Genomic DNA, 25,072 nt, shown 5'->3' with positions numbered 1-25,072 from the left:
TTTAGTTTTCAGCTTTTTAAAAAAGAATTGCACACCTCACCCACATCGTTGTCTGTTCAATGCTGAACATTAGCAATTAGTAATAAAACACAGTTATTGTCTTTTCAAAGTGTCACTAGTGAAGACTGTCACTAATGTGTCAACATGTAATTGCCCATCATTAAAGTTAAATTGTTTGTGACATGTCATAGAGACTTGCTGTTTAAAATAGTTGCTTTATCTGAAAATCCTTTTGAAATATTTTATATATATAAAAATACTTATATGTATATACCTATTTCCAGTATTTATTTTGTCATAAATGCACATTTTTAACTTTAATGCTTTGGTACCTCTGGATATTATGGAAATATGCCTCCTTGTTTCTTATTTTGTTGATTTAGTAATTAAACTTAATTCATCACATATAAATTGTTATATTTAATGCTTACTAGTGAAATTCTTTTTTTTTCTTTTGCTGAAAAAATATCTACCAGAAATTTTGTATAGGAGCAACTAGGCTTAATCAAAGTTATGTTTAAAAGTACAGCAGCTGCCCTGGCTGGTGTGGCTCAGTAGACTGAGTGCTGGCCTGCAAACCAAAGGGTTGCTGGTTTATTTCCCAGTCAGCACACATGCCTGGGTTGGAGTCCAGGTCCTTGGTAGGGGGTACCCAAGAAGCAAACACACATTGATGTTTTTCTCCCTTTCTCCCTCCTTTCCCCTTTAAAAATCAATAAGTAAATTTTTTTTTAAAACACAACAGAAAACAAGGATTAACTATTTGTACCTAAAAAAATGTGTTCTATATATTTTAGAATTTAATTTATTTTAACTTAAAAATGAGAATTGATAACAAAATTATATAATTTATGGACAATATCAACATGAGGATTAGTGATACTATTTAAAATAATTGCATGTACTTATGCAGTGTGATATAATAATGTTAAATTGCAAATGCCTTGTAAAATGTTTTACACATTTAGACTTTGCTATTTTAAATATCCTTCCATTTATACTATACTAATTTAAAATTTTAAAATACATATGAAGTCATTCAGATGAATAAGAAGAAAAAATTATAGGGCTCATGCAGTCTATGATCTCTGAAAAAATTCAAAAAAGCTCATCATCATTTTACTTCTGCTACTTGCTGGGACTGTGCGAAATATACACTGTGGGACACAAAAGGGGAAAGGCCATACAGGTTCTGAACTCAAGAACCCACATTCTCGTGAGAGACATGAGACAAATCACCCAAGACACAATATATTGCTGAGAAAAAATGAAAAGCCAGACCAGGAGATACATTTCAGTACAACTCTATGCTCTAAGGCAGCTGTTTAACTTGGTTCTGAATCTCACAATGTAAACGGTGATACTTCGGCCATCAGGCTGTTCTAAATGTTAAATCAGATTTACATTATATACATTTCTGAAATTCCTATCACAGCACCTAAAACATAGTAGTTACAAAACAGTAATCTCTCTGCTTTTCCTAGCTGGCAGAAAGTAGGTGACATATGGAAAATTATAAAGAAATTGTAAGACCTTCATACTAGACAGAAACACTTTACTTTAATTACCAAAATGAGACTATTTCTTCCTTTCAAACTGTGAATCATAAGAAAGGTTTGCAATGGTGTACGTTAACCTGCTCTGTATTCACATTAATTGGAATTCTGACTAAATTTACTGGACATTTTTGTGTGGGATAAACCTCATCCTGTCTAGAAATAAGCAGAAACGGTTCTATTTTGATATTTTGTAAAATTCATATTTTAAAACAATCACACTTAGACACGTCCTGGCAAATACGTATGGGCAGATGAGAACCCCCCCATTTTCTTTTAATAAAGGCTTTTCTAGAAATAAACATAACTTTTTAAAAAAATTTTGTTTTCTCAGATCCACAAGTGCTTCTCTCATAGTGTTTGTACGATTTTGTTTTCTCTTCTCAAGCATTTGGACATAATGAATGTCCGGATCCTGGAATACCGATCAATGCACGGCGGTTTGGGGACAACTTTCAATTAGGAAGTTCGATTTCAGTTATTTGTGAAGAAGGATTTATTAAAACCCAGGGAACAGAAACAATTACATGTATTCTTATGGATGGAAAAGTGATGTGGAGTGGACCAATTCCAAAATGCGGAGGTAAGCAGGACGGCCGGCGAAGAACTCTCGCCCCATCATCCTTATGCACCAGAACCCATAACGGGCAGTGCATTGTTCTATCAGAGCTGTTGCGATCTTTTCTTGAGAAACTAGTTGTATACATTAGACATATGTAGTTTAAAAAATTACTTTCAATTTTCCATGTTAAAATAATTTTAGAAACCTTTTAGCAGTTTTCTTTAAAAAGGGCTCTTATGAAAAGATAGACATTAATAAATGGTGACTATTGATTGCATCTGCAAATTCTCTTCAGTATATGTTATAGTTATAGGTTATTGTGCTTTACAGTTTTCATTCACTTTTTTTTGGTATTTTAACCATTCGTGGTATAATCTTATTTAATTATAAAAATGTGTTAACTATTAATAATTACAATAGATAAATTATGCTAAAGCAGTCATTATTTAAAATGGATACTTTCTGTAGACACAGTTTGCTAATTTTTTCAATCTGATTATCTCAATAAAATGTAGTGAAGAAAATTCAGGACAATATATGCACATATGTGTAATATACACATATACTGTTTGGAAGTATATATCTTTGAATACATACATGCATATAAAATCGTAAATTATATAGTTAAGAAGGATGATGATAGTTAAAAATAAAATACAACAAATATATGATCAATTTAGAATCTATAGGAGTGTGGGTGGTGGCTTTATTAGAATTATCCTAATACGAATTAACATTCTGAATTCTACTGTTTTCCTTCCAATCTAGTACCTAAAGTTACAAATCTATTTTATTAAAAAAAGACATAGAAGAGTTTTTACTAAGATATTGATGAACTTCAACCAAAAAACACCCTTTAATAAATCACCATGTAATGATTAAGTGATAATTTTTTTAATGGCTTCTTTATCTCGCTTTCCTAATTTTTACTCTTACCTGTGCCCAAACTGAAAATGGAACATTTGTTTTCTCAATTTCGAGCTGATAAATTGGGAACACTTAATATATACTATTCAGAAGTACAGCAGACTTAATTAATATAGCCATGACCTGTAAATGCTGAGTTTCATCAAATGAACATGTTCATAATGTTTCAGGGTGAAGTAATCCAAACCACGCAATTGTTGGTTTCCTATTAACCCCTTCAATTACCTGTCTCCTTTTCTAATGCCTTTCTCATTTGTAATATCAGGGGTACCAAATAAAATGGCTTCACTCTTCTTTCCAAACCTCAAATGTTATAGGATTACCTTTGGCAATGGTTACAACTATGCTATTGTGTTTTACAAATGTAGTGGATTTGCACAATAAATAGGGAAAAATGGAGGGTATATTTAACTTTTTCCAATATGCTTAACCCCTGAGCTCATTTGTGTGTTCCCTCATAGTCCCTGGCCCAGACTTGGGGGTAAGTCAGGAAAGTATGCATTAGTATTGGAAGGAAAGATAGAAAAGTGTTTCTGACATAGGAGTAGCACTGGTTTCCTGTGACGAGAGTGGGGGATGGTGGTTTGATGAATAACCAGTAGGGTCCAGAGTATGACATGCTTTGTAACAGTGCTCAGCAGATTCAAAGTTATCCTGTAGCCATTGGGAAATGACGTGATCTGAGTCACTCTGTCCTGTGCACTGGGTGCTGCGCACAGTCCAAATGGACAGACACAGAGACTGCCTCTGGGGCATCGTTGAGCCTTGTTGGGCCCTCACTTGCCTAACGTGGGTGTTGGTTTAGTAGCTGCTTGGCGTCTAGCTGCATAGAGAGGTTAAAATGATGATATCGAAGTCAACAAATCATTCTACAAATTGCTGCTTCATGTGAAAGAACTATTTCAGCGATCATTTTCAGAGAAAAAAAATTAATCGTATAGAACTTTTAAAAATAAGGAAACTAAAATGTTCAGAACTCCCACTTGCCACAGGCCAATAACCCCCTCCCCCTCGGAACTGCTAAAGAGAACTTTGTGAAAGTTTCCGAAGGAGAAAAATATATTTTTTTTGGCATGCACGAGTGAAGTTACATGCAGATAACTCAACCACCAAGCTCCAGATCCAACACCAAGGTGGGGATTTCTTGGGATAAGGTTGGACCCAGAAAAAGCAGAACCATAGAGGGCTGGAGGCACTCACTATGGCACTCACCAGGTTACCTGCCACATGCCCAGCCATGTTTTGAGCCACTTTCCACCCAATAAAGTAGACTACTGTCAACTATTATATAACTAAGATGGGTTTCAATTCTACCATTCTAATTCAAGTTGTAAGAATTTCCTTGAATTTCTCCTCAGTTCTCCTTAAGTACTAACAACAAAAACTTGAGACTAGCTGAGGAAAAATTTTTCCCCTAAGTTTTCTTTTTTAATTACCGCCACAACCCCCTCCACCCTTCACAATCCCTCAAGCTGTCACTCAGCCATGCTCAGTTCCACAAAGAACTCTCTGGGAGCCCTCTCTGCCTGTCTTCTTCATTCTTCAGGGAGTCCATGTTTTGACAGGAAAGTTTTGCTTTTTATGTATTATAGTGTATTTTTAGAGCACTGTCACTGCCTCTCATAATATGTTTACTATTTTCACTAAAACTTTTTTATTATCATATTGAATATTGTATGTAGATAAAACACATACATGTTTATATGTTCTGATTCATGCAAATAAATTTATAGTTTTTTTGTTATTTTTAGACAAAAACACTCTAAAGTCAAATGAATTATTAATAGTTGCTTATGTGCATACATTGCTGTGTGTTGCAATTAGAAAGTAGGAAGTTATTTGTTTTAATCAGAATTTATAGAGCAAGGAAAGTCCATTTAAATGTTTTGATAAGAAAATCCAGGGCTTCAATCCACTTAAAGCTTGTCCTCTCCCCCAGTTCCTCTCTATCTCAGTTGTCTAAAAGTTTAGATATATTGCCAAATTAGTGACTCACCCATGTCAAACAGTCTTTCACTCTAAAGCTATGGAAAATCTTTGAGAAAAGTCAAAGGAAACATATTATTTGTTTTAGTCCTTGAATTCACCAAAAGGGAGAAATGAGATCATACTGTATTGCAGTTCTGGGCACCCACAGCTGAACGCAGATTCATTTCAGATAGCTTAACTATTATTGAAATGAATTGGATTATATAATTTATTCACTGACCCAACATTCACCATTGATATATAACTCAGGAGAGATTTAGGCTATCTTTGTTAAAATGTGAATCTTTTTCTTTAGAATGGGTCAGTCAAATCTCCTCATGAGGAAGAAAGATTCAATGCTTCTTAAAGCCTTGTTATATTTCAGTTTTGCTAATGGAAAATAAAATACATGAATCACTATATTCAGCATTGAAATCATTCATTTTGAATTCCATGGTCATCCTAACTCAGTTTAGTGACAATCAATGACTCCTTTCATGCTTGGACTGAAGCCCGAATATAACTGGCTCGCTCTACAGCCAGTCCCTACGTGGTCTCTCCTTCAAGGATGCCGCCTAAAGCCATGAAGAACGGTGTAGATGGTTATCATAGATCCTCCTGTCACAGGGATTTTTATGATGTACCACTTAGAACGTTTCCTAAAAATCTTCTCTTTCCACCAGTTTCCCACCCATAACAGCAGCATAAATACTGTCCCTTTCTCGCCCAGTAGTCCCTTCATGACCTTCCTGCCCGTTTTAGTCATTTATGTTTCTGTTCCATGGACCCGTGCACCCTGTGGGGCACCTGGGAGCCTCCTCACCAGATTCAGCCCTCAGAAAGGGAAGTTTCCTCATGAGAACCTTCTCCCTTGGACTTCCTTCTTTCCATACACTTTTTCTTTCTCAGAATATGGTCAAAATTGCTCTGTGGCTTCTGAGGGCATTGCCAGGCTCACCCAGATGGTGTTCTTCAAAGTTTCTTCTACCAGCCTAGGTACTAGGAAATTTGAAAATGTGGGGAAAGGGGCATGGCGTAACTGCATTTAGATTTATTTCTCTTTTTTATCTGTGTATGTGTATGTGTGTCTGTATCTCCTGAAACGTGAATAAAATGGTGCGTTCACTTTGTTCTTTCTGTCAAGGGAAGAGTGGGAAACTAGATTTCCTCTACTGCACCAAGCGATGCAAAGTAGAGCCAACTCTGACCCTCAAATCCTGTTCTTTTTTTCACTGAGAAAAACCCCAGAGGATTTCTAGTCACTGGAATTTTCCTTGCGACTAGCATTGTTATATAAAAGGCAAATTTTTAGGTGAAATATCTGACCCACTCTGAGGGGTTTCCTTATCGGGCTTTGGCTTTCCCTATGTCATCTGTATTTTTCCTGGCCAAGGGCCAATCCGAAGGGCTGAGACATGCCTGCCTTATCGTCTAACCTCAAATGATCATTGTTTGGCCTTGTTTTTTTCATTGTCTCTTTTCATTATTTTTAGTTTAAAATCTATCTTGTTTGAGGCCTTTTCTTCCTAAGTACAACCACAGTTAAGTCATTTTTCTCAGCTCTGATTTGCTTTATCAGATTGATGACACCTTTTGTAGTGGAGTTTGAGTCTGGTTATTTGGTGAATTGGCTGGAAATCCACTCCGCCATAAACTTGTTATGGGTGTTTCTGATCTTTCCATTGGTAGAGGATGTCTTGCTTTTAACCATTTCTGAGTTTAGCCCCTATTCAGAATATGCTGTTCCAACACTAGAACTCAGCTCAAATTTATCTGTATATCTATTTTCTCCAATATGGTGAAGCTGACTTCCATTAGATAGAGGTTTGGATAGATCTAAGTCAAAAAATAATACCTTGGTACCCCATGATGTAGAGTACGTGGCATAAGCTTAAATGCTTATAATAGCAAGGCAGTAACAGAAATGAATTAGATGGGCTGAATAAAGCAGACTACCCTGCTAAGTGTGAGGTATGATGTCTCACTTTTCATAGAGACATGGTTACTGATAAATATTTCTCTATTTAACAATAACAATAATTAATAATACAAACATTATATCATTGACAGCTGACAAGAGTGTTCCTATTAGCCCATACAGTCCCTTCATGCACAGTAGGAAAGGGCATTTCATAAGAGGGCACTGGCTTGATTTACTGATTACGAAGGTCGCCTTCACTGGAAATCCAACAGCAATGACCAGTCCCTTGGGGAGAGTGACAGGCCAAAGGAGTAGGTCAGTGGCCACACACTCCATCCCTCTTTAGAAAACATCTCAATAGTCCAAGAACTACTTGCTTGTCTTTTGCACTAACATAAGAACCATTTCCCAGATAATTATTTCATGAAAAAGTTTTTGTTGTTGTTTTTTTTTTAAGTCTTTCCTCTTTGTGAATTTGCATAACACTACTGCAGTCTGACCCTGTAGCTCCTGGAGTCAAGCTGGCACACCGCATCCTGAACTGTGCATTCTCCCTAGGTAGTCATTTCAGTCTCAGAGTAAGTTTCTACAGGCCCTCTTGGGTTTGCATTTATATTCTGCTCTTGTATGACTTCTTTCCACCATTTGGCAATACATTTTTTTCCCAATAGTATAGCTGCTAATGTGGCTTAATTGAATAGTATGATTTGATTCAGGCTGATTCAGAAATTATAGTTATTTGAGAAGCATTAGTAAATAATGGAGCTTTTTACTTTGTGTTTCCTTAGAGGTAGGATGGAAAAGTTTTATATAGAGCAGTAAATAGGAAATTTCCCAGATATCTTCGTAAGACATCTCTTCCCCCATCTTTCCATCAAGATAGATGTTAATGTAAAAATCATCATCATCATCGTTGTCATTGTCATCGTCGTCCTCATCTTTCTCCCTCACGCTTGCACACACAATCCTATTATCACACAGCTATTCTCTCTCATCTTCTTTTCCCTATCTCTCCTCCCTGTTCTTACTAATATGTATTCAGACCCTTCCCTCCATCCTTAACCTACCCAATCCACTGAACTCTGCCCCCAGAAAAGATTAGTTTATCTTTTAATAGTTTGCAGTTAAGATCCTGCCTTTTTGGAAGCTTGGTATATACAATCTTCTACCTCATTATAAGGAATTATACATTGCTTAAAAAAAGAAGAGCGAGAGAGATCAAGTTTTTGACATATCTTTTCAAGCTACCCTCTGAGTTGCATTTCTACATTATAAATAGCTACTTCTGTATTTGCCAGTGAAAAAATCAACAAACGAATCCCAAAGGAACTTTAAAGAGATACTATGCCATGAGACTCAGATTAAAACATGAAAGGTTTCTTCTTCCTAAGTCTTATTTAAAAAGCAAGACAATTGGACACACATTAAATCTTCTATCTCCATTTCAGTCACAGGAGGAACTATTCCTGGATATAAGGATTTATTATTTATTGGTGAATACCATTTTTAAATGCTGCTAAACTGTACTCATGAAGACTGGAAGATGAAAAAGGTTTATTTGCAGAACGAAAATGAGAGTTGGGTTAAAATATATTTGTTATTTTGTTGTAAAATCTGAAATGCCTGTCATTTTACCTTCTTTTTTTTAATGAAATGTCTCTTAACAGTTTCATGTTATAAAATTATTCAACCGTTCATGGAAAAATAATTTAAACAGGTCTCAAAATGTATACTTTCTTTAATTTCCCTTTATTAAATATACTACTCAGGCTCATATATTCTCTTCCTGGTTTCTTCTCATCTCTCTGATCTCTATTGGTGTGTGTTCCAGAACTAGATCATAGATGGTTTTTTCCTCTCTATTTCCACTGTCCTTATTGGTAATTTTCTTCCAGGCTTCCACTTTAATTAACAGCTATGTGTCGATGTCTCTCAAATTTATATCTCCAGTCTAGTTCTCTGCCCTGAAGTCTAGACTCATATATTCAGCTGCCTACTCAATATGCCCGCTTACATGTTTAATAGGCACCTCAAAGTTAACCTGTCAGAGACTGATCTCATCATCCCCAATCGCTCCAAACATGCTACCATCACAGGCTTTCTCCGTCATTATTAATAGCATTCCATTTCCCAGTAATTCAGGCCAAAACTCTTGGAGTAATTCCTGATTCTTTTTTTTTCTATCAAAACCATACACGATCCATTAGAAAAATCCATTAACTCCATCTTTGAAATAGATTCAAACCCCATCTACTTCTTTCTTCTTCCACTGCTGATATCCTGGTGCCAGCAACTATCATCTTAATCTAGATTACTGCAGTAGCTCTCTAACTGGTCTTACTACATCTGCTCTTGCTGCTATCCATTCTGTAGAGATGGTCTGTTGTTCAGTTTACCTCTGCTGATAGATTAGTTTCTTCATTGCCATTTCTCAGGGACTCAGAGACTCTGGGGCATACTTACTATCTACTTCTCTCCTTTTTACTTGGTTCTTTGTCTTTCATGCTCTCTGAACAGCAGCCAGCAATACCCTCTTTGATCTAAAACAATCCCCTCAACAAAAATGGAAATGGAAAATTGGCCTTCTGACTTACATGGTCATGTACTTGAATATAATTAGGACATAATACATTCCCTGGACTGCTTTATAGATAAAGAGGATTATCTTTAATGAAATACATGGAAGAGTTGGATGAATGCTATTGGCTCAAAGCTGTTGATTTAATTAAGGCACTGAGTTAAGGCTAATGAAAGAACAGTTGCCCCTTCCTTGTAGAGACATAATGTTTTGAATATTGTTACATTGTAATGTCCCTGACAATAAATATAATAGGAGCAAAATGCATAACAAGTTGTAGAGACAACTTACCAGTGGCTTTTGAATTGACGACTTAGACTGCTAGTTAAGGGGAAACAACAAAGGATTCAATATCCCCCTCCAAAAACTGGAAGTCCAGATAGCCACTGCATGTCTATTAAGTGGGTTCTAACTGACTTGACTCTCTCAATCATAACCTCAGATGTCTGATTCCCAATTTATATAAGTAGCAAAAGAATAGTAATTGAGATCAAGATTTGTATTAATATGTATATATGTATGTATGTATGTATCTATCTATCTATCTATCTATCTGTAATTATTCCAGTCAAGAGTTGTTCAGATTTTTATTTACCTCCCAAAAGGAAGGAGGATACTATTCTCCTTCTCTTCATACCACATTGAGGAGAAAGACTCTAAAAGAATCCCTTAGAGAGAATGGAGTTGTCTGTGAGGAAGAGAAACTAGATTCTATACATGGATGTCTGGCTATACAACGTACTTGCTGACCTGCTTCTATGTCCATTGAGCAAGTGAAAGAAAATTGGTAAAGGCTGGTAGATTGAATAGAGGGAATGCTGTCTAGTTTAAACAATTTGGCAAGGCACTGATGTGAGTTTCTTATGCATCAAAAGAATGCCAAACATTGTGCCTGGGGTTGGCCCTCTCGGGAAAGAAACCCAGCAACCAGAGACCTGCAGAGTCCTGCCAAGGGTGGGAGCAGACAGGTGACTGGTAATGGTTGAGGTTCTCCTGTAGGAGGGAATTATCCAGGGAACGTCCACCCCTCCCCACTCTTGGCCTTTCCAAAGAACTAATTTATTCTCATGGAGGACAACCATTTTCCACATCTGACAAATGGAAGGCCCCAGAGACCTGTCTTGGTTAGTGAGGGAAACAACAGCCAAGGAACTCTTACAGCACAGTCTTCCGCATCCTAGCCCTCTTACACCACAGGAAAAATGATCTAAAATTCAGAAGGGGACAAGATGAGAATAAGGGGGCTATGTGTTTTCTACTTCAAGTACTGAAATGAATGGAGGAATGAATCAGCAAGTGCTGGTCCTCCATCAGCATCCATCTCTTCCAAGTCTCTCTGGCTATCGCTCAAAGATGCACTTGGGTGGGTGGGTGGAGGGAATAAGACAATAATTTTAAGTTGGACTGGACGAGGTTTTTTTGTTTTTGTTTTTTTTAATTTAATTTTATTTTTTCAAATACATTTGTCTCTGCCTACCCCCCACCACTTTCCCTTGATCCCTCCCTTCTCCTCCCTCACCTCTTCCCTTTGGTTTTGTCCATGAGTCCTTGCTATATGTTCCTTGACTTTCCCCTTCCCTTCCTTTTCCCCGCCCCCCTCCCTCCATCCCTCTTGTCTCTGTTGATTTCTTTTCCTTTCAGTGTTGCTGGTCTTATTTTCCTTGCATCTTTGTATTGTTGGTTAGGTTCCACTTATAGGTGAGATCATATGGTATTTGTCTTTCGCCCCCTGGCTTATTTTTTTTTAATACACAAAGTAATAAGAAAGCTAGATGGGTTTCTTTTGTTTGTTTGTTTTGTTTTTTTTTAAGGAAAAGAAGATTTGCCAGGGAATGTGCAAAGGCAGTAATCGAGGGAAAGGAAAGAAACTAATTTCTGGTTTTGCCCCACCAATTTCAGAATGCTCCATAAAGTGCTTACTCAAGCCAGAACTTCCCTAGAAGTTCTCTTCCCTCAGCAGAGAAGTCTCTGCATAACTACGGTTTATGGCTTATGCTCCTTTCTACTCCCTAGTGAGATATCTGAGAGAATTACTTGAGTGAGTAGGATGGGACTGAAGTCCCTGGAGAACTGTTTGAGGGAAGCCTGAACTTGCATTCCTGATGAACTTTCCCTTTGAGGAAAAGGGGTTTCCTCTTGAATCTCAATTAGCCTCAAAGGAAAGAAAATTTTCTCATTCACACATATTGCATTCTCTTCAGAGAGAGTTCTTTTGAGGGGCAATTAAAGTTCCAATCTCATGCATAGATCAGAATATATTTAATTGTCATAAAGATAATGTGTGCCCACACATGTGTAGATATTTAAACCTAAAAATAAACACTTCTTTTAGTGACATATTTGGGCAGTATTAAACTCCAGATCTCCTAGAGGACTTCTGTAGGGGAAACTAATTCAGTAGCAATCTGTGGGGCTTTGCTCCTAATCTCCTTGGAGCTGGGGGTGGGCGAAGAGAGGAAGAGTTTCTGGAAATGGAAGGAGGTACAGAACTGCAATTGCTTCTCAGCATTCTTGGAACTTTAATGCCTGTGTTTCTGATTTCCTTTTTATCCTATATACAGTCCCACTTGTTTCCCACACTTTCTTTCTTTGAAATATTATCCAGTGTGTTGAGATTAGAGAGAGCTGGTGATACATTACCATACCTATAACCACAAAACAAGTTTTAAAAAAAAAGTAATGAAATGGAACCATCACTGTTTGATAACCCCTAATGTGGTATCTAGATTTTATCATGCACAACTCCGCAGAAAGGCTGTCAGACCAAATGCTAGAAAATGACTCCCTTCTGAGCAACTGAGTGCCACTTCTCAGATGGCAGAGCATTTTATGCTGTGGAACACTAGAACTCCTTCATATTTTTCTTCAAGAGAATTTTATCTGAATATAGTCTGAAGCACTTCTGACTCTTTCATATAGGCCTTACAACATGTGGGTATTCTGAATTTGTCCATTCTACTTAAAGTAGCACAAAAACAAGTCAGCGCTCCAACCCAAATTATTTATAAATTACTTTCTTCAGGTCTTAGACAAATAAGACTGGATGAATAAACTATGCCTGCTTTATCTTGATCACTTATGCTCCATTTTCATTGCTAATAAAATAGAAGGGACATTAGAGGCAACGCTCTGCATTTCACTAACAGATTCAGGTCACCTCTTTACCCCAGAAACCTGACAGAATATCCAAGAGAATCTTGGAGCTACAAGAAAGCCACATCCCCTTAGATTTTGTTAGTGTGGACTGTGAGACAACAGCAATAAAATGGCCTGAGTGTTTGGTGGGGTGATGGCCTTGTTAACAATACAGAATTCTAGGTCCCAATTTGTACACCATCCCCCAAAATGTAATTATATTTTGGAGGGTGGGCCCCGTGTAGTACAGGCTTCCCCCACTACGTGAGTGTTCTAGGAACCCATCTGTATCAGTGTAGCAGGTGGCATTGTTGTGAGAGGCTGCATTCGTGAGTGAATTTTTTTGACTTTTTCAACACATGCAGCTATTTTGTGAGGGGTGATAAGAGCACCTGCCCACACTGCTGAACTGAGTTTTGAGCAGGTTTTGGCCAAAAACAATGTGACCCCCATGCCCCACACTCCCTATTCACTGGATAGCACCCCAAGTGACTTTTCTGTTTGCTTCCCTGGATGAAAAAAGTCCTCAAAGATAAATGGTTTGCCTGTATGGAAGAGATGAAATGAAAAACAGCAGCAACACTAAAAAAGCATCAAAATTTACAAATTCAAAACTCTTTTGAGCAGTGGGAAAAAAATCTTGATAGGTGTATTGTATCAAATGGAGAGTACTTTGAAGATGATGGAAGTTTAAATATGTAATAAGAAATACACAATTTTTTATAAATTCCATTCCATAGGGTCCCCCTTCATATATACTAGAAGTACCTTCTAAGGATCTGCATTTTAACAAGTTCCCTTGACACCCACTGAGAGTTTAAGGTTTTCAAAAGCAGTAACCACTGCATAAAACCAAAATGCTCCCTCCTCAGTCTTCCACTATCAGCTTCAGAAAACAAAGCACTATTTGACTTTCCCTCCTATATGTTAGTATTTCTTATTTTCTGTTACTGTTCTTTCTGTCTCCTACACCTCATCTTCTTGTTTTTAATCTACTCAGTTTAAGCATGCTCCTCACATTGCATATTAGCTGAGGCTGTCCTTCTTGTAGAATTATGTCTCTTGAGGACAGATAAAGTGTCAAAGATTTTATAGAGTTTTTGTTCCATTTTAGCCCTTAGCATAGTATACATATACAGAAATTAACCGAATGTTTATTGAATTGATACATGATATTGACTGTCAACTGTAATTGAAATAAATCAATATATTAATAATTAATAATGGGTAAGCACATAAAATGGGGTGATTTGAATCTCAGATTTTGTATTAAAATCTTTGGGTAGAATACTCTTTCTCCCTAATCATCCATCTCTGTCTTCACTAAACCTAATTTAAATAGGATGAGATATGTTTAAATAGATGTCTGTCTTGGAAAATTAATTCAGTGTATCTATCATGGAGGTAGTTCCTAATCTAGAACTTAAAGATTTGAATTTGAATCTCACCTCTGCCCCTGCCTCGATCCGTGTTTCTCACCAGGTCATATGTTCATATGTTTCACGATTTTTTTTCTCTCATCTGCAAAACTGGCATAAGAAAGAAACCTGCATTTTTATGCTACAAGATTATTAAAAGAATCAAATTGAGTAATGTATATGAAATCATATGTTAACTGGAAAGTATTATGACTCTTAAGTAATATAACAGAAATGGCTAGCTGTTCACCTTCAAGCTGTGTTACCCTGTATATAGAGTTGTAGAATGGGAATAGCTAGCCAGCTGAGGGACTTCATTTTACAGCCCCTTTTGCAGTTAGGTAAGTTATGTGAGAAAGCAGAAGTAATGAAAATAGTTGCCAGGCCATGGCCCTTCATGCTCTGTCTCCTTTCCTGCCAGCTGAGATGGAAACGATGGTCAAGGTAATCTAGGAAGTTAGGAGTTGAGAATGGCCAAGGCTTTGCCACCTTGGGTCTTAAGAGACTAGGAGGAAGAAGGCTATTCTGCCAGTAGGTTTCCCTCATTGTGCTGTTGTAAGAATGTGTCAAAGATAAATTTCACCAAAGTTGAACAGGCAAGGGAGACTTTATCCAAGACTGTTGCAATAGGGAAGAGGATTGAACTCAACTGCACCGCAGGAAGCATTTTAACTGCTGTGATCCAGTGGGAAAATACTGGAGGAAAATTAGGTGAGGATTTTAGAGTCTGGAAGGAGCCTGTTGATCGTTTAGTAAAGGTAAGGCCATTTTGGTCAAATGAGAAATAATCATACTATTAAGCTAGGCATTTGTTCATTTTATCATCTAAAATTGTAGTAATTCACACAGATAGGAGAAAGGAAGGCCCAACAGAATAAAGGATACACACACACACACACACATATACACACACATCTCCCTCTCTCTCTCTCTCTCTCCACACACACACGTATAGTTTTTCAAAACCTATACATATATATGCACATATATAGAGATGTATATATGTGTGTGTATATGTCCTTTATAATTTTCAAATGACTAGGGTTTACTTGTCATATTTTTTAAAAAATTTAAGTATAGTTGGTATCCAATACTATATTAGTTATATTAGAATATTAGATTAGGTGTACAATATAGCGATTTAACATTTTTATATCTTACTATGTTACAAACCTGCTAATTCTAGCAATCATCACAGTGCAAACTTATCAAAATATTAATAACTATATTCCCATTCACCTTTCCTTTTTAAAGTTTTTATTTATTTTTTAATTAATTAATTTATTTTTTCAAATACATTTGTGTTTTATTTAAATCATTTTATGGTTTATGCTGTTAAAGTTGTCCCATACCATATTTGATCTTTTTGGCCTCTTCTTCCTTCATCCCCAGTACTTCTCGGTTTCCTAAAAAAGTTACTGGCATTACTCAAAAACATTGTGCTGACTCAGTTGTCTGTCTACTCTTTTGCTCATGTTGTTTCAGTTTACAATATCTTCTTTCTCTTTTCCTTCTGGTGAACTCTGACACGTTGAAGACTCAAACGGAATCTCCTCCATGAAGCCTTAATTAATGCCCTTTATTTCTTTGTCTTCCATATTTTATAGTCCTTATGGCATTATTATTTTTTGTTTTTAATTTCTATCTTTTGCACATGTGTACTGGGGAGGAAAGAAGAAGTGTATCTGAATAGCATTGAAAGGACGTTTCTAGAGTCAAATTGCCTCTGTTCAAATCCTTGCTAGCTGATAAGCAAATTATTTAAATTACACATCATTGTTATTCTCTATGATAATAGTACACGAGTCTGGATTATTTGAACATTATATAAAATAATCCAAGGGATTTCTAACACAGTGGCTGACACATAGAAAATATTCAATAAATATTAATTAGTAGAAGTAGTACAAATACCACATAGGCACACACCTGACACACAATTGTTTGTTGAATGACTGAAATATGAATAAATGATGAATGTTCTTGCTGTAGTCTTGGTCTTTCTGCTTTCTATGTGTTCCAAGGTTCCCTTGTCTGGTCAGAGATCATTACTGTCTTTTACAGAAGTCTTTCTTCAACCATCCTGCCTTCATACCCAGAGGCACACAGCTTATTTTAGGTGTTAAATATGTAAGCATTTCTTAACTTTCAATAGCTACATATTTATTTTCAGTCATTTTGGAAAAATATAACTAGAATATAAAATATACAATTTCATAGATATTTTTGCTTAGGGCAAGTCTAGAGAAGTTAAGTTAAAAGTGTATCTGTTTAAAGAAAACTATTAATGATATATAATATAAGCAATACATAAATATGACAGAATTGCAAGTTTTGGTCAACTAAGTTATTGACTTTCTGTTTGTAGTGTTATTCACATTATAGTTGTTTCTCTTTGCAAAGTCAAATCTTTGTCATTAATATTATTATTAGTCCTCTGTTCCAAAGCTTTTTTTTTCTTTCTGCATTATATTTTATACCACTTTCTCCTCTGAGCAGATTTCTACAGCTATTTTTTCCCTCTTTCTCTTGAATGTTTTCTCTACACTTGGTTTCTCCTTATTTGGGCCTGCATTTTGTCCGCTCCATACGCTGCCACTGTTGCCACCAGGGCCTCTCCATGTGCGCATTTTCCTGCCATGTGCCTGCTAGTCAGCGTGATCGTGAGGCTTTTCCTGGCTGAACAGCTCTGTGCATCTTTCTTTTAACTTTCATGTCCTCTTGGGAGTGGTGATATATCAAGAATTTTTGTCAGAAACTCTCCCTATTTCCAGTTTCCTATTTCTCCCTAGTTCCCTATTTTCTCTTATGGAACTACTTTACTCTGTCCTTTAAAAATGCAGTAATTTAAATAGCTATATGCCCATAATTTTATTTTTGAAATGCATAATAACCCTACAGGAGGCCTACTTATGAGTCATGACAAAGGAGAGTAAATAATATTCATAAAAATGGCCTCTTTTAAAATATTTTAAGAAACAATTAAATTCTATTAAGGAAGGATATCTAGTTTAGTGTGAAAGGTTTTTTTTCTCATGCAAGTAACAAATTTTGGCAATTTTACATAGAACATTTTTTTTTCAAATGGACGTTGTTCAGTAATTCTTTATTCCTAGGCCAATTTATAAATACTTCCTATTTCATTTCAGTTGTAGCAAATTACCTGAAGTCTGAAAAAGTAAAAAGTAGTGTCTGGAACAATAGGTTTTTATAAATTATGTAAGGTAAACAGAAGGACACAAATAAACAACAATGAAAATGAAAACACAGGGGACAGAGCTTACATGGAAGGATTTAAAGAAAATAAAAATATAACAGGGGAATTCATTGGCATGGTCTCCAAAATGTTGAAAAGCTGATACACACGTGGTTTTTTCTTTCTGAGTAATTTTCAGTAAGTCAAACATTCCTTACTCCATTTTTTCCTGTATGAACTCCCTACAGGTATATAGAGCAGGCTGATGCAGGCGGGCTGCTGAAAGAAGAGGGCAAGTTCAGAGGCTGGGCTAGAGAGTAAGAATCAGCCAGGCCATGCAGGACCTTACTGATCACCACAGAAAGAAGCCATGGAAGGGCAGAGTCAGATTTGTTGTTTAAAAGCATCGCATGGGCCCTGGCTGGTGTGGTTCCGTGGATGGAGCGCTGGCCTGTGAACCAAAGGGTCACCGGTTCAATTCCCAGTCAGGGCACATGTCTGGGTTGTGGGACAGGTCTCCAGTAAGGAGTGAGCAAGAGGCAACCACACATTAATGTTTCTCTCCCCCTCCCTTCCCCTCCCTCTATAAATAAATAAATAAATAAATCTTTAAAACAAACAAAAAAATCACTTCGGCTCTAGTATGGAGGATAGCTAACGTGAATGAAGAGACCAGTTAGGATGGCCAGTTCAGAGGGTTTGCTCCATGGATGAGATTATAGTAACTTAAACTATTGTGGCAGCTATAGACTACAAAGATAGTCTATAGCTGAGTGGAATGGATTGAATGGATTGAATAACGGGGTAAGTGGAAGGATAATGGAAATAAGAAAGATGACGACCATTAGCTCTCTGGTTTATGCAACTCTCATGGATGGTGGTTTCATTTACCAATACAGAAAGTAATGGGAGAGGACGGGTTTTGAAGGTCCGTTTTGTAAAAGCTAACTTGAAAGTACTTTTGAGACTTTTCAAGCTTCGTGAACTTTGGCAAGTTGCTCTTCTCAAAACTTGGTTTATTTATGTCCAAAATGAGATGTTTACACTAAAAGACCTAATCATGTAGTTACTAGAATTGCAATGCTATTATTATGGTTTAAATTGTGTGTGAGTATAGGGAAAATCAGTAGATTGAATACTTGATAAGTGTTTAAATAACCTGGATTTAAAAGGAAAGGGAGGAAAATGCATGTCTAGGAAACGGAAAGGTATGATGAAACTATAATTTGAAGAACATTAATCTGACAACCGGACTGAAGCAAGAGAGAAATTAGCAGATGGAAAGCCAGAGAAGACCAGACAGATCAATGAAGGTCTAAATAATAGTAGGGACTTTGGAAAAAAGAAAATTAAAGTCTTAAGACAGTGTGGAGTGTGAATTAGCCATGTTTGGAAGTGTAAATTAGAGAATAAAAAAGAGAAAAACAAACTAACACATTTTTTTCAAGCTTTGAAGATGAAGATGATGGAGACACAGAACATATTTAAGGGATATATTAGGAGACTTGAGGTGATCAGTTTTTCTCCCATGCTGAGTGTGTAGCTCACTATGCCATATTTCACAACATAATTTATTTTTTAAGGACATTAATCACTCAATAATAGAAGGACTGCATGCACTTTAAAAATATTATGAACTAGCATTCAGTAAGTATATGCAGAGATTCATTTTAAAAACCATGGTTAACACTAAGAATAATTTCTGCAGCTTGTTCTGAAAGTTTTGCATTCACTGTCTGATTTCATTTTCCAGCTCCATGCGGCGGCCATTTTTCAGCTCCCAGTGGACTAATCCTGTCGCCAGGATGGCCAGGGTACTACAAAGACTCCTTGAATTGTGAGTGGGTGATTGAAGCTGAACCTGGACACTCTATCAAAATTACATTTGAAAGGTCTCTGGAAATTTTTTTTTAACCTTAAAGATATTTTCTGAAGGGATAGTTGATTTTTTCCATTTTATTTATGAAATCAATGTATAATCTTACTGCAATAAATATTTTTATGCTTTGAATGTTTCATATGGTTTGCCCCTTTTAACATTTCACTCTGTTTTCAAGTTATTTTTTATTTCTTAATGCTGTATCAGTACTATTGAGAAATGTAAGGTGGATCTTTTAGCTTTAAATATATTTGCATTCTACTTAGAAATGCACATGTGATCTTTGAATTAATGACTTTAGTTGTCCTGTATTTTGAAGGCCTTGTGAGTTCTGCTGCACCAGATTTCAAAAGACAAAGGTGCTGTAAACACATTCAAACGAATGTCTGTCGTAGCCTAAGATAGTTACTCACACTATCCATATACCTACACTTACAAGTCCTTCAGAAAAATGACTGTGTCAAATCAATGTGTATTAATGATTGGTTAGTTGTGTTTTTCCTAGGAAAATTAGTATTACTGATTATGAATTAGTATTAAAAATTATCTGTAAGGTAAAAGATTGTAAGATCAATGACTGCAAGAATGAAGCTTCTCATCTGTGATTGCATCATTTTTCTGACATCCAAATAGAAGTATCTGTATAATTTCCCAATTATTTTGTTGATTCCATTTCAAAACTGCATTCTTTTAAAATAAGGAACCTCTGTAAGCATTGCATTCACATAGCAAGCATATAAATATATCAATACAGTAGAATTATGCTCTGATGATTGAATTTGACAAATATAACACACACACAACAAGCCCATAAAATTCCTGAGTTGCAGCTATTTGATGGGAAAATTATTGAAATATCTTTCATTTCTTCTTTCATAAGTCTCTTTAAGGATATGAAATTTTGCTTTAGGACTGTCTACACTCCATGTGCTTTGTCAGAAAATTGGTTCCTTAAAATAATCCACATCTTAAACAGCCGGCATGTGGTTTGTAGTATCTCAGTAGCAAAGCAATGAGCCAGGGACTTCATTAAGTTAGCAAGTAAATTAGAGTTTAATCCATTAGGGTAGCAGCATAAAATAGTCACTTTGAAATCAGCTAGATGAAATCATCTATCACTTCCTTGTTTAGTGACCTTTAGTATCTTGGTGCTTCATTTTCCCCTTAAAATTGTTCTAAGAAACAAGTTATCTCTGAATTCTATAACAAGAATTATGTTCTTAAAAAGCCTATTTCCTTTTGAATTCCAGCCAAAATCTTATAAGGACATTGACAACTCTTTAATAATCCTACTGAGTCTGAGAATATTTTTTATGGCATTTGGTTCCAAATAATGAACTGTGTTTTTTACAGAGTTATAGCACTTGCTTTCTAGTACTGTAAGGAAACAAAACAGAGGTTTGGCTGCGTTCTGCCACAAAAGCCACACTCATGAGGCAGGTGCTGGTGCAAAAAAAAAAAAAAAGAGGTTTTATTCAGGTGCTGTACCACCTGGGATAATGATGGACTCCTGTCTCAGAAATCATCTCAGTCTTCCTGCTCAAGCCCAAGGCCCGTGTAGGGATAGGGAGGAAGGACTTTTTTCCCATCCAATTATCTTTGTAGCTTTTGGCATGCTCAGGACTCTATCCATTCCTGTTTATAGCTTTTGGCGTCCTCAGTCTAAGAACCTCGGACTGCTGCCATCTTGCCCAATGGGGGAGACTCCCCAGTGCACCACCTAACTGTTTACAATAACAGTACTCATGAATAACTTAAATTAATTTGGTTGAAAATGAAATTTTAAATTATCAGATAATATAATTGAGATGGTGTCATAGCTATTTTTATTTAAGATAATTAAGATGATGGCATAGGGTTTTTTTTCCTTTTTCCTATATTGTCTATTGTAGATTGATTAGAATGAATCTACAAAAAAAAACCCTAAAAAACATTACAAATATAGTAGCCAATAGTTAGTTTCTTGAGATTATCTCAAGTAGCTTAAGTTAATGGAGTCTTCAGAAATATAATTTTATATCAAATACAAAACAGAATAACAATAATGCCTGTGAACATATGTGGTGTTTTCTAGCATTTGTCTCTTCCTAATATAATTAAACACCATTAATGAGTCTTATCCTTAGATCTGCAGAGAAATTTTTGCTTTCTGTTTTCCCACAGGTCCTAAATTTTCTCAGTATTTGGTAGCTCCTAACGGAACTTATTTTACTGTACTATTAATCATCCTAAGCCTGTTTCTTTTCTGTTCTCTTCTATTCCTTTTCCTGTCCTCAACTACAATACTTGACCAAAAGCTATCAGTATTAGTCTTCCAGAGAGTACTATTTTTTCTTTCTTTAAGTCTATAAAGACTAACACGATATGGTCAGAACATGTTTGAATTAACACCAAGGATATTTTTATAAGATAACAAATATCAAGTAAGATTAGACCCAGCTTCATTTTTAATATCATCTAGTGGTTTTATAAAAATAAATTTGTTAATACCATGAACAAATGAACATTAGATTGAGGCAATTCATGAGAAATTTATATAGCAATTTTAAAATGCAAAATGAAATTCAAATTATTGTGCAACCCTATTCCATTCCCTTTGTTAGTGTAATATATTCTTATAGTTCTTTAGGGAAATTTTGTGATGATTTTCTATATAAAGATTCACTCCTGAACAATGTTCTCTATATCACCAGTTAATGGTCCTATTCTATTAAGAATTAAGTCACTTTATGTTTCAGTTCAAAGTAATCCCTGACTCTTCTGTGCATTTTAATTTGGTTATTATCAGCTGACTAACTATCAAAGTGAAACTCCAATTACAATACTACAATAGGTGGACTACAAAACAACCAAATAATGGATTCACAATACACAGTTGACTGTGCATTCTTATACAAACACTTGTGTTCCCATACATTTCCTACCCTAGATTATATTATTGAAAAATGTATTTTAAACAAATACAGTATATTCCAGGTTGCAAAATAAAAAGTAAAATAAACTTATGACATCCATTCATTTTACTGAGAGTTGCTTAACAGACTGAAAATGAAGTTTTAACCATGCATTTTTATTCTTTTAAAATGTATTTTCCAAAACATTTTCAGTTATCTCTAGTATACCTCATATTTTCAATATGCAGCAACAGAGCTGCATATTAAAAGGTATTTCGATTGCATCTTTTTTCATTGTTGTTCAATACAGTTGTGCCCGTTTTTCTCCCATCACGCTCCCCTGCCCTACCTGCCCCCCACTTCCCACATTCAATACTCCCCCCTGATGTCTTTGTCCATGGGTCCCTTTTACATGTTCCTTGACTTGACCCTTCCACTTCCCCCTTTATCTCCCTCTGCCCTTCACTCTGGTCACTATTAGTTTGTTCTTTATTTCCATGTCTCTGCTTCTATTTTGCTGTCTTGCTTGTTTTGTTCATTAGGTTCCATTTACAAGTGAGATCATATGGTGTTTGAATTTTACTGCCTGGCTTATTACACTTAGCATAATGCTCTCCAGTTCCATCCATGTTGTTGCTCAGGGTCAGAGTTCCTTCTTTCTGCTGCTTAGTATTCCACTGTGTAAATCTACCAGTTTTTGATCCACTTATTTACTGATGGGCACTGAGGCTGTTTCCAGCACCTGGCTATTGTAAATAGTGCTGGTATGAACATAGGGGTGCATAGGTTCTTTTGAATTGGTGTTTCAGGATTCTGAGGGTATAAACCCAGCAGTGGAACTGCTTGGTCAAAAGGCAGTTCCATCTTTAGGGGTCTGAGCAAATTCCATACTGTTTTCCACAGTGGCTGCACCAGCCTGCATTCCCACAAACAGTGCACTAGAGTTCCTTTTTCTCAAGACCTCCCCAGCACTTGCTGTTTGTTGATCTGTTTATGATGGCCATTTTGACCAGTGTGAAGTGATATCTCATTGTAGTTTTAATTTGCACCTCTCTAATGGCTAGTGATGTTGAGCATCCTTTCATATGTCTCTGGGCTCTTTGTATGTCCTCTTTGGAGAATTGTCTGCTCAGGTCCTTTGTCCATTTTTTAATTGGATTGTTTGTCTACCTTGTGTGGAGTCATATGGGTTATTTGTAGATTTTGGAAATCAAACCGTTGTCCTGTGTATCGTTGGCAAATACATTTTCCCATACAACAAATGGTGTTGGGAAATCTGGACAGCTACATGCAAAAAACATGAAACTCAACCATCAACATACACTATACCTAAAAATAAACTCAAGATGGATAAAAGATTTAAATATGTCATGACATCAATTGTACTTCTTTTTGTTTTATTTTTCAGCTACTTCTTAAAGAACATTAAGTTACACACTTAATTTTGACTACTTACATGCCAGGTTCAAAATCACATCAGAGATTTTAAAATGATTTAAAATAATTTTTAAATTTTCCATTCAATTTTTTTTTGTCCAGTACTGAGGTTTTTTTTTGTCTGATTATGCTTTTTGTAAGAATAATGTAGTTTAATGTAGTTTCGTTTTCTGGAGTGTACTAGAAATAACTAGTTACTGAAAATGTTTTGGAAAATACATTTTAAAGGGATAAAAATGCATGGGTAAAACCACATTTTGTAAGTTGTTCTGTGCTTTTCCATTAAGTTGCTAACAACTCTAGAGAAAAGGAAGATTATTTTGTCATTAAAATACATTGATTAACTCATTTATATTCATCCAATACGTATTCATTGCATGTCTGCAACATGCAAAACATTGACAAAACCAAAACTGTCTGACCCCGGGAACCTTATAGACTCTTAAATGAGACACTTATTAAACAGGCAAATATGATTGTGATTGTCACAAAAGGCACAGTATATTGTGGCAGTATAATAAGGTAACTAACCTACACTCTGAGGTTATGGAAAATCTTCCTAGGAAATAATTAAGCTGAATACTGTAAGATCTGTAGGAAACCTTGGTGAAGGTAGGAAAAGAATTTTGGGGGCTGCAGAATCATCATGGGCAAGGAAGTAAGACGCTCAGTTTTCCACGATTCCATGTGAAGTTTTTCACAGCTAAGATTTCTGATCCAGATTTAGAATACAATGTAATCTTGAAGTGCAAGGAGGCAATTCAAAATGCTATTTTATTAATATGTTATGAATGTTAAAAGCAGCTCTGTGTTCATTGCAGTGTATAAAATAATTGTATCTTTATAAATTTGAAAATGATATGAGCAATAACAACCAAAAACCTAACAATAACAGCATCCATCATAGGAGAGTGGTTAGGGACTAAGATGTTTGGGTGTAAGGCTTCGCTCTGTCATTTCAGAAAATGCAATGCTATTGAAGTCCTGCAGGCAGGAATTTTCTTACCCTCACAGTGAGTGTAATAATAGGCGCTAACTCACAGGGCTAGTGGGAGGATTAGATAAACTGATATAGATAAAGTATTTAGCAAGCTTCATGTACTTAGTAAACATCAACTATATCATCATTATTATTACTACTGATAATTACAATCAGTTTTTAAATAAAAACTATATAAAAATTTTAATGTCTTTTAATGTCCAAAATACTTGTCAAACAAATATGAAGCAAAGTTCAGATACACACGCACACACACACATACACACACACACACACACACACTTAAGATGAGCATCTGATTTTCTGATTGAAGATAAATATAAATCATATAGTTTTTCATAGAAATAAAGAAGACAAAAGAAAAGAAACTCCAAAAAATACACCTCATCAGGGAAAAGGCCATTAATTTACTGAGGTCAATTAATAATATTTGAAAGAAATCTTACTTATAAGCAACAAATATATACACATAACTTTTTTATGATAATTCTTAGTAATAAGATCTTACAACTTTGGTGTATGCAGGTGATGAACTCTTAAGTACTATATATTAGAGAATCTAAAGCAAATTACAAAAACAGTGAAAATTTTAATTGGTAAT

At 35.8% G+C, this 25,072-nt stretch overlaps 1 protein-coding gene across 3 annotated transcripts in view; it reads left to right on the top strand.

The window, feature by feature from the left end:
• The window catches only part of CSMD3 (CUB and Sushi multiple domains 3), a 929,671-nt gene that overhangs the window by 564,413 nt on the left and 340,186 nt on the right, over nucleotides 1-25,072 (top strand). For all 3 annotated transcript variants that reach the window (XM_054590414.1, XM_054590413.1, XM_054590412.1), the window contains 2 exons: nucleotides 1,945-2,139; nucleotides 19,015-19,153. In XM_054590414.1, coding sequence (XP_054446389.1) covers nucleotides 1,945-2,139; nucleotides 19,015-19,153 — 334 coding nt within the window. The remainder of the gene's footprint in view (nucleotides 1-1,944; nucleotides 2,140-19,014; nucleotides 19,154-25,072) is intronic.

The sequence above is a fragment of the Pteronotus mesoamericanus genome, unplaced genomic scaffold (genome assembly GCF_021234165.1).
Source record: "Pteronotus mesoamericanus isolate MK-2021 breed Mesoamerican mustached bat unplaced genomic scaffold, CSHL_Meso_final scaffold_174, whole genome shotgun sequence".
NCBI classification, from domain to species: Eukaryota; Metazoa; Chordata; class Mammalia; order Chiroptera; family Mormoopidae; genus Pteronotus; species Pteronotus mesoamericanus.
Note: the sequence above shows the minus strand (reverse complement) of the source record. Positions and strands in the feature narration are given on the sequence as shown.